At 36.4% G+C, this 14,735-nt stretch overlaps 1 protein-coding gene across 3 annotated transcripts in view; it reads left to right on the top strand.

Moving 5' to 3' along the window:
- LOC120518227 (mitochondrial Rho GTPase 1-A) overlaps window positions 1-14,735 on the top strand; it is a 54,759-nt gene that overhangs the window by 16,273 nt on the left and 23,751 nt on the right. For 2 of the 3 annotated variants that reach the window (XM_039740917.1, XM_039740916.1), the window contains exons 4-9: window positions 126-169; window positions 265-318; window positions 427-479; window positions 951-1,059; window positions 6,474-6,575; window positions 8,717-8,815. In XM_039740917.1, coding sequence (XP_039596851.1) covers window positions 126-169; window positions 265-318; window positions 427-479; window positions 951-1,059; window positions 6,474-6,575; window positions 8,717-8,815 — 461 coding nt within the window. The remainder of the gene's footprint in view (window positions 1-125; window positions 170-264; window positions 319-426; window positions 480-950; window positions 1,060-6,473; window positions 6,576-8,716; window positions 8,816-14,735) is intronic. The other variant, XM_039740918.1, reaches the window with a different exon arrangement.

Genomic DNA, 14,735 nt, shown 5'->3' with positions numbered 1-14,735 from the left:
TTACTTGCGCTATTGTGCAAATAAACTATCATTACTGTCAATTTTAACTATCATAGCTATCGTTTCTGTCAGATTTAAAGTCTTTATTAAGCATAGTAAACCGTGCTTATGCTTTTCATCTCCAGAAGCTGAGCAGACAGATGAGCAGCTTTCCCAGGAGATCTCCAAGGTATGTGCTTTTCTTCAGATGCTGCCATTTGTTGTTTTTGTTTTTGTTGTTTTTTTCCTTTAGCTGCAACTTTGCATTTTATGCTCTTCTTTCAGGCCAATGTAATTTGCATTGTGTATGCTGTGAACAATAAAACTTCAATAGAGAAGGTATATCCATTTAGAAAATATTTCAAAAGTTATAGCTTTAGCAGCAGCCAAATTATAAAAGTTTTTTTATTTTTATTTTTTTTTTTATTTTATATTTTTTTTTTAAAGGTGACCAGTCGATGGATTCCCCTAATTAGTGATCGTACCGATAAGGATAGCAGGTACAGAGAGCGGTTTTGTTGTGGCTTTCAGATTTGCTCTACAAGCAGATATGATGGTCTGCATTATTAAGTGGTTTAATGATATTTAATTTGATTTGATTGAAAACAAAAACACAATAGGAAAGTCAAGATGAAGTGTTTTCCTTATTATAAACTTTGTGATTATTCTTTTCTGCTAGCATTTTTCCACTACTCTTTTTTTCCCCCCACGTGATTAATGACCATTAGTAGCTTATTTTTCAAGATATTGAAAATTAAATCACTGACCGATGTCAAAATTTTGATGGATCTAAGTAGCCGCTGTTGGTGACCTACTTTTCTGTATGTTCTGGCAAGCATTCCACTGGCTGATGTTCACATTTTAAGGGTTGACTATTTACTTTATGCTGACTCTAAATTGCTGAAGTGTGTTAGTTTATTATTCTTTATCTTGTGTTTCCTAATTGTGTTTTTCATTTTTTAACATGCAAGAGTGCCATTGATCTTGGTGGGAAATAAATCAGACTTGGTAGAACACAGCAGCATGGAAACAATCCTTCCTATCATGAATAAGTATACAGAGATTGAGACGTGTGTGGAGGTAAATGATATTACATTTTTAAACTATGTACCTTTAACTCTGTACCCCTGTCTGTACAAGAGATTGGAATGTAGGTTCTCTACTGCCACAATATGCTTGTAATTTTAGGTCATAGCCATTTTGAAAATGGATGGATTAATACCTTGTGTTTGCCAAGGGCTTTAAATTTCCATTGGCACAGTAACAACATCATGTGCTAGCTGAGACTTGAATTTATCTAGTATTGTAAGAATCAGTGTCGAAAAATGTGAAAAGTAAATCTATATAAATTAGTACAATTTTAAATTAAAATATCAGTATTCTGTATAAAGTGTCAGGCAAGACAAAACTTGTGCAAAATATTCATCTGATGCAATAAAATATTAATTGCACATTAGAAATGTACTATGAAAGAGAAACACCATTTGACCAGAACTAGGCTTTGCACGGTTTCTGTAATCGACAGTATCACAATTAGCTTAACAAATATAGAGGTATAGTGTATTTGCTAATATATACAGTGTGTGTGTGTGTGTATATATATATAATATCCGTCCCTCCATCCATCCATGATCCAACCGGCTATATCCTAATTACAGGGTCACAGGGGATCTGCTGGAGCCAATCCCAGCCAGCACAGGGCGCAAGGCAGGAAACAAACCCCGGGCAGGGTGTCAGCCCACTGCAGATAGATATATACTGTAGATATATGTATATATACAGTATATATGTATATACATATATGTATATGTGTGTGTGTGTGTATATATATATATATACACACACACACACACACACACACACAAACCAGATTCCAAAAAAGTTGAGACACTAAACAAATTGTGAATAAAAACTGAATGCAATGATGTGCAGATGGCAAATGTCAATATTTTATTTGTAATAGAACGTAGATGACAGATCAAACGTTTAATCCGAGTAAATGTATCATTTTAAAGGAAAAATATGTTGATTCAAAATTTCACGGTGTCAACAAATCCCAAAAAAGTTGGGACAAGTAGCAATAAGAGGCTGGAAAAAGTAAATTTGAGCATAACGAAGAGCTGGAAGACCAATTAACACTAATTAGGTCAATTGGCAACATGATTGGGTATAAAAAGAGCTTCTCAGAGTGGCAGTGTCTCTCAGAAGCCAAGATGGGTAGAGGATCACCAATTCCCACAATGTTGCGCAGAAAGATAGTGGAGCAATATCAGAAAGGTGTTACCCAGCGAAAAATTGCAAAGACTTTGCATCTATCATCATCAACTGTGCATAACATCATCCGAAGATTCAGAGAATCTGGAACAATCTCTGTGAGTAAGGGTCAAGGCCGTAAAACCATACTGGATGCCCGTGATCTCCGGGCCCTTAAACAACAATGCACCACAAACAGAAATGCTAGTGTAAAGGAAATCACAGAATGGGCTCAGGAATACTTCCAGAAACCATTGTCAGTGAACACAATCCACCGTGCCATCCGCCGTTGCCAGCTGAAACTCTACAGTGCAAAGAAGAAGCCATTTCTAAGCAAGATCCACAAGCTCAGGCGTTGTCACTGGGCCAGGGATCATTTAAAATGGAGTGTGGCAAAATGGAAGACTGTTCTGTGGTCAGGCGAGTCACGATTCAAGTTCTTTTGGAAATCTGGGGTGCCATGTCATCCGGACCAAAGAGGACAAGGACAACCCAAGTTGTTATCAACACTCAGTTCAGAAGCCTGCATCTCTGATGGTATGGGGTTGCATGAGTGCGTGTGGCATGGGCAGCTTGCATGTCTGGAAAGGCACCATCAATGCAGAAAAATATATTCAGGTTCTAGAACAACATATGCTCCCATCCAGACGTCATCTCTTTCAGGGAAGACCCTGCATTTTTCAACAAGATAATGCCAGACCACATTCTGCATCAATCACAACATCATGGCTGCGTAGGAGAAGGATCCGGTACTGAAATGGCCAGTCTGCAGTCCAGATCTTTCACCTATAGAGAACATTTGGCGCATCATAAAGAGGAAGGTGCGACAAAGAAGGCCCAAGACGATTGAACAGTTAGAGGCCTGTATTAGACAAGAATGGGAGAGCATTCCTATTTCTAAACTTGAGAAACTGGTCTCCTCGGTCCCCAGACGTCTGTTGAGTGTTGTAAGAAGGGGAGATGCCACACAGTGGTGAAAATGGCCTTGTCCCAACTTTTTTGGGATTTGTTGACACCATGAAATTCTGAATCAACATATTTTTCCCTTAAAATGATACATTTACTCAGTTTAAACTTTGTTCCGTGATTTATGTTCTATTCTGAATAAAATATTAGAAGTTGGCACCTCCACATCATTGCATTCAGTTTTTATTCATGATTTGTATAGTGTCCCAACTTTTTGGGAATCCGGTTTGTATATGTACAGGTATATATATATAATATATATATATATATATATATATTTATATATATATATATATATATATTTATTTATTTATATATATATATATATTTATTTATTTATATATATATTTATTTATTTATATATATATATATATTTATATATATATTTATATATATTTATTTATATATATATATATTTATATATACATATATATATATATATATATATATATACATATATATACATATATATACATATATATATATATTTATATATACACATATATATTTATATATATATATATATATATATATATATACACATATACAGTGGAACCTCGTTTTGCAAATAACTTGGTTTACGAGCCACCAGCCATGATTCTTTTCAAAGGTAAAGTGCAGGTTATTTTGTTTTATGTATTTTTACTTTATATTTTTTTTGTATTAATCATTTTTATATGAATAGTTTTGGATTGTGGAACGAATCATCTGAGTTTCCATTATTTCTTATGGGGAAATTCACTTTGATATACGAGTGCTTTGGACTGCGAGCACGTTTCCGGAAAGAGTTATGCTCGCAAACCGAGGTTCCACTGTATATAAAATACACACACACACACACTCTAGGGGGCTTTGCTCCCTGCTCACCTTGTTCACCAACCCCCGGTCCTGCACTCACGTATGGGGATACGGAAGTACAATTTAAACAGATTTTTTATTTTCATGGGAATTGTTACATATGTATCAAAGCAACATATAACTGCCTGTGATTGAATTTTGTTTCTTTCTCTCTATTAAATAAAATTACTTTTTCGAATGTTTGGCTCTGAGATTTGTTAATTGTCTTTGCAAAAGATATTCTAAGGGGCAACTGTTAATGTTTTAATACGAATGGCATATCAAGATCTCCTTTGTTGTCTAATGTAATCCATGGAAGATTTACTACATTACCTTTCTTGGATACATCCTTCTTTCTACAGTAATTTGTGTGGTGGAAGAACAGATGGTGTTAACGGTTGTAGATATTCTTTGGGATATTGTAAGTTGTTGTCTTCATCCTCAACACGATCACCACCAACTGTTTCAGCATAGTCTATTGATATGCATTTAAGCAATTTGCCGTGTAACCGATCGTCATTTTTGGCTTTAATTTGTTCAACTTCCTTGTTTCTCGGTGCTAGGATTGCCCGTGTACTCCTTTTTCTGTTGATAACTCTTTTTTATGAAATTCTTCAAAAAGATTTGGATATAATATGTCTTTTTTAATTGGGAACTTAAAGTGAGGAAAATGTTAAAATTTATAAGAGCTGAGAATGCAGGAAGTGTGTCAGACAAAAGCATGAAAGATGAGAGGACCATGGTCTTCTTTGAGAAAAGGGTGGGACTTGAAAAAAAATCTCTCTTCCAAAAAGTTTCGTCACGTTGTGTTTTTTTATATATATATATATATAATATATAATAATATATAAGGGTTCACACTTTGAATCAGGTGTGAGGATTGAATCTGAAATTCTGATATTTATAGTCCAGTTTCTTAACTGTTATGCCATACAATTTTGAATCCTGTCTACTGTACTGTAACAAATGGGAGGAAAGTCATCACAAACATAGCTCTATACCAATAGTGAGTTGGCATCTAACTCTTAACTTCTCAGGATTCATCTTTCATAAATGATCTCTGAAATAACTTTTCAGTGGTTGCTTTGAAAATGGATTATAAACATTTTTGATCTTGTCAATTTAATTATTCTTCCTGTAGTATTTATATGATTGATTTTTAGTTTAGTTTAGGCAAATCATGAAATTTCCCCTTGGGATTAATAAAGTATCTGTCTATCATTCATTAAATACATTGTACATAGAGAAACAAGGTCACCACTACCACCAGCAGGTGACAGGGAAGGACATAAAATGTGTAGGATGAGGAAAGGGATGTGAAATATTAGCTAATGCTCTTTTAAGTACTAAAGTACTAAAAGTACTGAAGGAGACAATTTGCTTTTCTTTATAGATTTAACCAGTAATATTAAATATGTTTGGGAATGTATCACCCATGCTTTGTTTATAAGTGTTGTATTTCTGTACATGTACAAAAATGAATTGGGCAGCATGGTGGCGCAGTGGTAGCACTCCTGCCTCGCAGTAAGGAGACCTGGGTTCGCTTCCCGGGTACTCCCTGCGTGGAGTTTGCATGTTCTCCCCGCGTCTGCGTGGGTTTACTCGGGGTGCTCCGGTTTCCTCCCACAGTCCAAAGACATGCAGGTTAGGTGGATTGGCGATCCTAAATTGTCCCTAGTTTGTGGATTTGTGTGTGTATCCTGCGGTAGGCTGACGCCCTACCCGGGATTTATTTCTGCCTTGCACCCTGTGCTGTCTGGGATTGGTTCCAGCAGACCCCTGTGACCCTTTGTTAGGATATAGCGGGTTGGAAACTGACTTTATTGGATTGGAAACTGTTTTTATTACTAGAAAATTACATTGTTTCTCCTGGAGAATTGATCTGTTTTCAAAATGTTTGCATTTTACTTCATATTAATTTAATCTTGTCATTAAATAAACATAGCAAATATCCGTGCCAGTCTGCTTTAATGTACTGTGCTTTATGCAAACATTAGAATCTTTGTTATTGTAATCTCATTAACTGACCTAGTGGTACAAAACTGGGTTCTTATGAAACAATGTGTTAAGGTTCAAAAGGACTTGTGCTAGGATGTATGTATATTCAGATTGGAATAATTGAGAAATTTGATGTAAATGTGAAAACTATTAAAGCATGTAAGTAGCTAGAGAGCTGAAAGAACAACAACAACAACATTTATTTCTATAGCACATTTTCATACAAACAGTAGCTCAAAGTGCTTTACATATTAAAGAATAGAAAAATGAAAGATAGGCTGCCTAAGGTGTGGTTGTTAAAGTTAATGTTTAAGGAAATAAAATTCATGAAACTCACATCAGTTTGTGAGTTCTGTTTAATGTTTGATCTCAAAGTTGAGTAAATTTTCTTTGGAATACTACTTTTTTATTTTAAATAATAAAATTTGTTGTTCTTCAAGTGCTCGGCCAAAAACCTGAAGAACATCTCGGAGCTGTTTTATTATGCACAGAAAGCTGTCTTGCATCCAACAGGACCCTTATACTGCCCTGAAGAAAAAGAGGTGCGCCCTTACAGTAATCGTTTTTTTAGTTCAGTCATTCTTTATTTATTATTGTCTTTACCATGTTGCATTCCTAATAGTGAATGGAGGTTTCGTTTTGTTTGTGTGTATGTGTATGTGCATGTGTGAACAAGGTTACATAAATTTACATTTTTATATCACAACACTGTATTACAAATGTAGACAGTTGTATACATTTATAATTTATTGCATTGTCACAAACCAAATTTTCCTTTTCTAATTGGTGTACCACTCAGTATGTTGAATTTTAATTTTTATACTAAGAGGCCTTTTCTGCTGTCAGATGTTTTTGGTCAATTATTCTAAACACGATGAGACTGTGACCCTGTCCTAACCTTCGCTCATTGTGGAAAATTCTCTAACAGAGTTATATTTCATTTTGTCCCTTTGTGTTATCCTTGGCTTGTTTTTGTTGCATCCAGTCTGAAGCAGATACTTAAGCTTGTTATACAACTTCATTTTCAACTGCCCTCCTTTTTTGCTCTTGCATTTAAATAAAAAGATAGTCAAAGATTTAGACCATTGGGTTTTATTTACACTGTTTACTTTTAGCCACAACACTTACAGTATTTACTGGAGGGTGAATAATATTTAGAATTTAGCTGCCTTGTAGCCGCCTTTTACTATTAAGGATCCTAACAGAAGGATAAATATGTATAAATGTTTGCTAAACGACAAAGATGAATGCATTAACTAAATTATTAATTTAAACAGTAATTTAATTTGTAGGCAAAGTTTAACCTGGAAGGTATCAATTATCCTGAAGGGTAACCATGACTTAATTGGTGCCATTTTTATTTACTTTTGTGTACTTTTAGTACAGTACTAGCAGGCCTCGTGCGCTTTGCTGTAGTTGGAATAATTATGTATCTACAAGCGACTTATAGAGTTTCTTTATATACAACATTTTTGGTTTGTCCTCCTGGAGCCAAAATATATACATTTTCTCTATGACTAATTCGTGAACATGCTACATAAAAAATAGAAACGGGAAAAACGGCAACAGCGCCGGGAACAACAGTAAATGAGATAAAGTAAAAGTCTACCAAACACTGAATGAGATAAAGTAAAAAAGGGCAACAGCGCCGGGAACAACAGTAAAAAACAACAGGAAATGAGATAAAGTAAAAGTTTACTAAACACTAAAGTACAAAAACGAAGTAGAAAGTAACAGTAAACCGCAAAACCGCCGGGAACAGCGGCACACAGTGTCTACTAAACACGTAGAAACACTAAAGGAAAAAATACTATTCAGTAAGTACCGCGTCTAGTAAACAGTAAATCAGTAAAGGAGAGAGGACTAAACACTAAGGAAAAAGAACGGCAAGACCGCGTCAGCTGCGGAGCTCAGCTTGGAGCGAAATGAAGTGAATGAAATGAGGTGAATGGGAGGGGAGATGATCACGTGACTCCCCCACCCGCCTTAACTCTCCATCCCTCCACAAACACACAAACACAGTCTCTCGGATCCCAACTCTCCTTTATATGTATAGATTTTGTGAATCAATTGAAAGGGTCAAGATGATGCTGAATTGTGAGTTTCTAATCCTCCTCAGTTCATTTTGTTACATTTCTCAGAAAGTAAAGTATAGGCTGGAAAAAAATTGTGAAATAATTGCATAAAGGGTGCGGTAAGCAGAGTATGTTACTAGCTGACATATTACTTAAATCAAATGAACTGTTATCTAATTAGGAAATTGCTTGTAACAAAAGGCTGCAGCCACTGTGGCCCTTCAAGTCCAGTGCCACCTATCCCTTGTTTAATTCTAAGTTTAGCAGTATTGAAACCATTCAAGCACTAGTGACATCCATGAATCATTTTATCCTTTGTGAGTCAAAGTATTTATTTTATTATTTAGATGCCTTACATTTTTTCATCATGTACTGTGATGTTAAGTGTTATTTATAGCTTGCTGTGATAATGTTCACTGTGATTTTTTTGAAGAAGGAGTCATTGCTTTAGTTCTTGCTAAGTACTGATATCTATACTCAGTACACAAAATTATCATTTTCATCGTCTAGTCACTGAATCTAAGGATTTGACCCAGCGAAGTTCACACTTGGAGAGAATGCTACACATGTTCAGGATTACTTAATAATCGGCTTCTGTCTCATTACAGATGAAGCCTGCCTGTATTAAAGCCTTGACTCGCATTTTTAAAATCTCGGATCAGGACAATGATGGAATTCTCAATGATTCTGAGCTAAACTTCTTCCAGGTATGGTAGTGGTGTATTTTACATGGAATGTTTTGACTGATTTCCTCTATTTTGGAATTGTTGTAAAGAATACTGGGAAAAATCTATGGTAATCCCCCTGTCGCTGGTCCTTTCCAGATTGTTTCCTGACAAGTCCTATATCAAATCAGTTGATGAGTAGTCTTACTCAGGATTACTCACATTTTTTTTTATTGATTTCACTTATTTTTGAATATTTCTCATAACCATTTGCACAATTATTCTACATATGTAGTTGAAATAAAATTATGAATAACATGCAATAAAAACACAAAACACCTTACAATAAACAGTAAAATACCATTCATTCTGTGTGTTTGTGTTTCTATACTGTGTATGCTGTATATATGTGTATGGAGCAGTCCATTCATGCTCAAACATAGTCACTAGATGGCGCAAGTATGTACTTTAAAACTTTTTTGCACTTGCACGCACCTCAAGTAACACTATGAAAGACCTGTGTGCAGCAAACAGCACCGTGCAGTGACTGTTGTGCTCATAACACAGATGAAGAGACACAACATCAAAATGAAGCTCAGCAACATGCAAATGAAACACCTCAGCAATTGAGGGCAAGGCTTGAAAGTTTCACTAAAAATATTGTCTATCTGAAAATATTTTCTTGAGATAAAGCTTAATGGGACTCACTTGTCAGCCATATGGCTAAAATATGGTATCGCCAGCATCTTCTTACGAAAGCCAGTGGGGCAGCAAGCACAGGTAGGTCCACTTCCTCTGCACTGGGTAATTCTAAAGAGTTAGCTGATGCCTCTCCAAGTTCAGGAAATAGTAAATTTTTTTTTTCTCCCAAGCAGTGCACACAGCTAGAGTGTGTATGTGTGTGTGCATATGTGTATGCTGTGCTTTGTATTCTGGTGGGAAACTTGGAAAATAATTCCCATTGAATATATGTAATATAAACTATGTGTGTGTGTGCATATATATATATATATATATATATATATATATATATATATATATATATATATATATATATATATATATATATATATATATATATATATATATATATATATACTGTATATAGTAACTTCCAGGGGGCGTACCAGCTCCCTGAAACAGCAGACACCAGGAACATGTTTAGCACAACAGAAGAGTTATATTCCTGGGGCACAGTTGTAAGCCAAGGGGACAGCCCTGTGCCATTCCAGGGGAAGTAATCTCCCTTATGAAGGTGCCTGGGCTGTCCATTTAAAAAAAAATGCGCCAGACTCTTCTCATCTCTTGTGTTGTGAAGAGGGGGGCTGAACGCACCCCAAGGGGACACGGTCGTTCCTCCGAAACCCCCTCTTAAATGGTGAAACAATGGGAAACAAATATTTATTTATTTATTTATTTATTTTTTATACCTCCTCTGTGCTCGATCAGCTGCTTGATTGCTCCTGCTGCCGTGCCGCGTGATTTGCATCTCGTGCTGCACTTTGACCATTTAAAAGCCTGTACAGCAGCTGTCCTACTCTTTGTCTTTTATTTCTGGCCCAGGGCATGGTTAAATCTGTTGGCTCAAAGTCTTATCTCGCGGGACATGAGTTCTTGATATTTTAGTTTATAATTTAAAAACTGAATAGAAATCTGAACATCTAACAACATCACATTAAAGTTTGATAAATTCTGAAAAGAATGATACCAAACATATATATGTAGGTTTTAAAATAAGCCTGATTTAAAGAGTGACAAAAAACATGACATAAAGACGTGACATAAAATCAGTGCCCAAAATCGTGGCACTTTTTAGGCTAAGGATTTTATATATACGCAGTGGTGCTTGAAAGTTTGTGAACCCTTTAGAATTTTCTATATTTCTGCATTAATATGACCTAAAACATCATCAGATTTTCACGCAAGTCCTAAAAGTAGATAAAGAGAAACCAGTTAAACAATTGAGACAAAATATTATACTTGGTCATTTATTTATTAAGAAAAATGATCGAATATTACATATTTGTTAGTGGCAAAAGTATGTGAACCTTTGCTTTCAGTATCTGGTGTGACCCCCTGCAGCAATAACTGCAACTAAACATTTCCGATAACTTCTGATCATTCCTGCACACAGGCTTGGAGGAATTTTAGCCCATTCCTCGTACAGAACAGCTTCAACTCTGGGAAGTTGGTGGGTTTCCTCACATGAACTGCTCGCTTCAGGTCCTTCCACAATATTTCGACTGGATTAAGGTCAGGACTTTGACTTGGCCATTCCAAAACATTCACTTTATTCTTCTTTAACCATTCTTTGGTAGAACGACTTGTGTGCTTATGGTCGTTGTCTTGCTGCATGACCCACCTTCTCTTGAGATTCAGTTCATGGACAGATGTCCTGACATTTTCCTTTAGAATTCTCTCATATAATTCAGAATTCATTGTTTCAACAATGAAGGCAAACCATCCTGGCCCAGATGGATCAAAACAGGCCCAAACCATGATACTACCACCACCATGTTTCACAGATGGGATAAGGTTCTTATGCTGGAATGCAGTGTTTTCCTTTCTCCAAACATAACACTTTTCATTTAAACCAACAAGTTCTATTTTGGTCTCCTCCGTCCACAAAACATTCTTACAGTAGCCTTCTGGTTTGTCCATGTGATCTTTAGCAAACTGCAGACGAGCAGCAATTTTTTTTTTTGGAGAGCAGTGTTCAGTGTTCTCCTGATGGTGGACTCATGAACATGAACATTAGCCAATGTGAGCGAGGCCTTCAGTTGCTTAGAAGTTACCCTGGGGTCCTTTGTGACCTCGCCGACTATTACACACCTTGCTCTTGGGGTGATCTTTGTTGGTCGACCACTCCTGGGGAGGGTAACAATGGTCTTGAATTTCCTCCATTTGTACACAATCTGTCTGACTGTGGATTGGTAGAGTCCAAACTCTTTAGAGATGGTTTTGGAATCTTTTCTAGCCTGATGAGCATCAACAACTCTTTTTGTGAGGTCCTCAGAAATCTCCTTTGTTCGTGCCATGATACACTTCCACAAACACGTGTTGTGAAGAGCAGACTTTGATAGATCCTGTTCTTTAAATAACACAGGGTGCCCAATCACCCCTGATTGGCATCCCATTGATTGAAAACACCGGACTCGAATTTCACCTTCAAACTAACTGATCATCCATGAGGTTCACATACTTTTGCCACTCACAAATATGTAATATTTGATAATTTTCTCAATAAACAAATGATCAAGTATAATATTTTTGTCTCATTTGTTTAACTGGTTTCTCTTTATATACTTTTAGGACTTGAGTGAAAATCTGATGATGTTTTAGGTCATATTTATACAGAAATATAAAAAATTCTAAAGGGTTCACAAACTCTCAAGCACCACTGTGTATGTATATATTATGTGTATAGTGTATATATATATATATATGTATATATATTTATATATATGTGTATATATATATGTATATATGTGTGTGTGTATATATATATATATATATATACAGTGGTGTGAAAAACTATTTGCCCCCTTCCTGATTTCTTCTTCTTTTGCATGTTTGTCACACAAAATGTTTCTGATCATCAAACACATTTAACCATTAGTCAAATATAACACAAGTAAACACAAAATGCAGTTTTTAAATGATGGTTTTTATTATTTAGGGAGAACAAAAATCCAAACCTTCATGGCCCTGTGTGAAAAAGTAATTGCCCCCTTGTTCAAAAATAACCTAACTGTGGTGTATCACACCTGAGTTCAATTTCCGTAGCCACCCCCAGGACTGATTACTGCCACACCTGTTTCAATCAAGAAATCACTTCAATAGGAGCTGCCTGACACAGAGAAGTAGACCAAAAGCACCTCAAAAGCTAGACATCATGCCAAGATCCAAAGAAATTCAGGAACAAATGAGAACAGAAGTAATTGAGATCTATCAGTCTGGTAAAGGTTATAAAGCCATTTCTAAAGCTTTGGGACTCCAGTGAACCACAGTCAGAGCCATTATCCACAAATGGCAAAATCATGGAACAGTGGTGAACCTTCCCAGGAGTGGCCGGCCGACCAAAATTACCCCAAGAGCGCAGAGACGACTCATCCGAGAGGTCACAAAAGACCCCAGGACAACGTCTAAAGAACTGCAGGCCTCACTTGCCTCAATTAAGGTCAGTGTTCACGACTCCACCATAAGAAAGAGACTGGGCAAAAACGGCCTGCATGGCAGATTTCCAAGACGCAAACCACTGTTAAGCAAAAGAACATTAGGGCTCGTCTCAATTTTGCTAAGAAACATCTCAATGATTGCCAAGACTTTTGGGAAAATACCTTGTGGACTGATGAGACAAAAGTTGAACTTTTTGGAAGGCAAATGTCCCGTTACATCTGGCGTAAAAGGAACACAGCATTTCAGAAAAAGAACATCATACCAACAGTAAAATATGGTGGTGGTAGTGTGATGGTCTGGGGTTGTTTTGCTGCTTCAGGACCTGGAAGGCTTGCTGTGATAGATGGAACCATGAATTCTACTGTCTACCAAAAATCCTGAAGGAGAATGTCCGCCATCTGTTCGTCAACTCAAGCTGAAGCGATCTTGGGTGCTGCAACAGGACAATGACCCAAAACACACCAGCAAATCCACCTCTGAATGGCTGAAGAAAAACAAAATGAAGACTTTGGAGTGGCCTAGTCAAAGTCCTGACCTGAATCCAATTGAGATGCTATGGCATGACCTTCAAAAGGCGGTTCATGCTAGAAAACCCTCAAATAAAGCTGAATTACAACAATTCTGCAAAGATGAGTGGGCCAAAATTCCTCCAGAGCTGTAAAAGACTCATTGCAAGTTATCGCAAACGCTTGATTGCAGTTATTGCTGCTAAGGGTGGCCCAAGCAGTTATTAGGTTCAGAGGGCAATTACTTTTTCACACAGGGTCATGTAGGTTTTGATTTTTTCTCCCTAAATAATAAAACCATCATTTAAAACTGCATTTTGTGTTTACTTGTGTTATATTTGACTAATGGTTAAATGTGTTTGATGATCAGAAACATTTTGTGTGACAAACATGCAAAAGAATAAGAAATCAGGAAGGGGCAAATATTTTTCACACCACTGTATATATATATATATATATATATATATATATATATATATATATATATATATATATATATATATATATATATATATATGTGTGTGTGTATATATACTGTATACATATACACACACACACAGGTCCATAAATATTTGGACAGAGACAACTTTTTTCTAATTTTGGTTCTGTACATTACCACAATGAAGTTTAAATGAAAAACTCCGATGCAGTTGAAGTGCAGACTTTCAGCTTTAATTCAGTGGGGTGAACAAAACGATTGCATAAAAATGTGTGGGAACTAAAGTATTTTTTTAACACAATCCCTTTATTTCAGGGGCTGAAAAGTAATTGGAGAAATTAAATAACTGGAAATAAAATGTTCATTTCTAATACTTGGTTGAAAACCCTTTGCTGGCAATGACAGCCTGTAGTCTTGAACTCATGGACATCACCAGATGCTGGGTTTCCTCCTTTTTAATGCTCTGCCAGGCCTTTACTGCAGTGGCTTTCAGTTGCTGTTTGCTTGTGGGCCTTTCTGGCCGAGGTTTAGTCTTCAACAAGTGAAATGCCTGCTCAATTGGGTTAAGATCAGGTGACTGACTTGGCCATTCAATAATTTTCCACTTCTTTGCTTTAATAAACTCCTGGGTTGCTTTGGCTGTATGTTTTGGGTCATTGTCCATCTGTATTATGAAATGCCGCCCAATCAATTTGACTGCATTTAGCTGGATTTGAGCAGACAGTATGTCTCTGAACACTTCAGAATTCATTCGGCTGCTTCTGTCTTGTGTCACATCATCAATAAACACTAGTGTCCTAGTGCCACTGGCAGCCATGCACGCCTAAGCCATCACACT

This window comes from Polypterus senegalus, chromosome 17 (assembly GCF_016835505.1).
Source record: "Polypterus senegalus isolate Bchr_013 chromosome 17, ASM1683550v1, whole genome shotgun sequence".
NCBI lineage: Eukaryota > Metazoa > Chordata > Cladistia > Polypteriformes > Polypteridae > Polypterus > Polypterus senegalus.
This window is presented reverse-complemented; position numbering and strand designations above follow the sequence as displayed.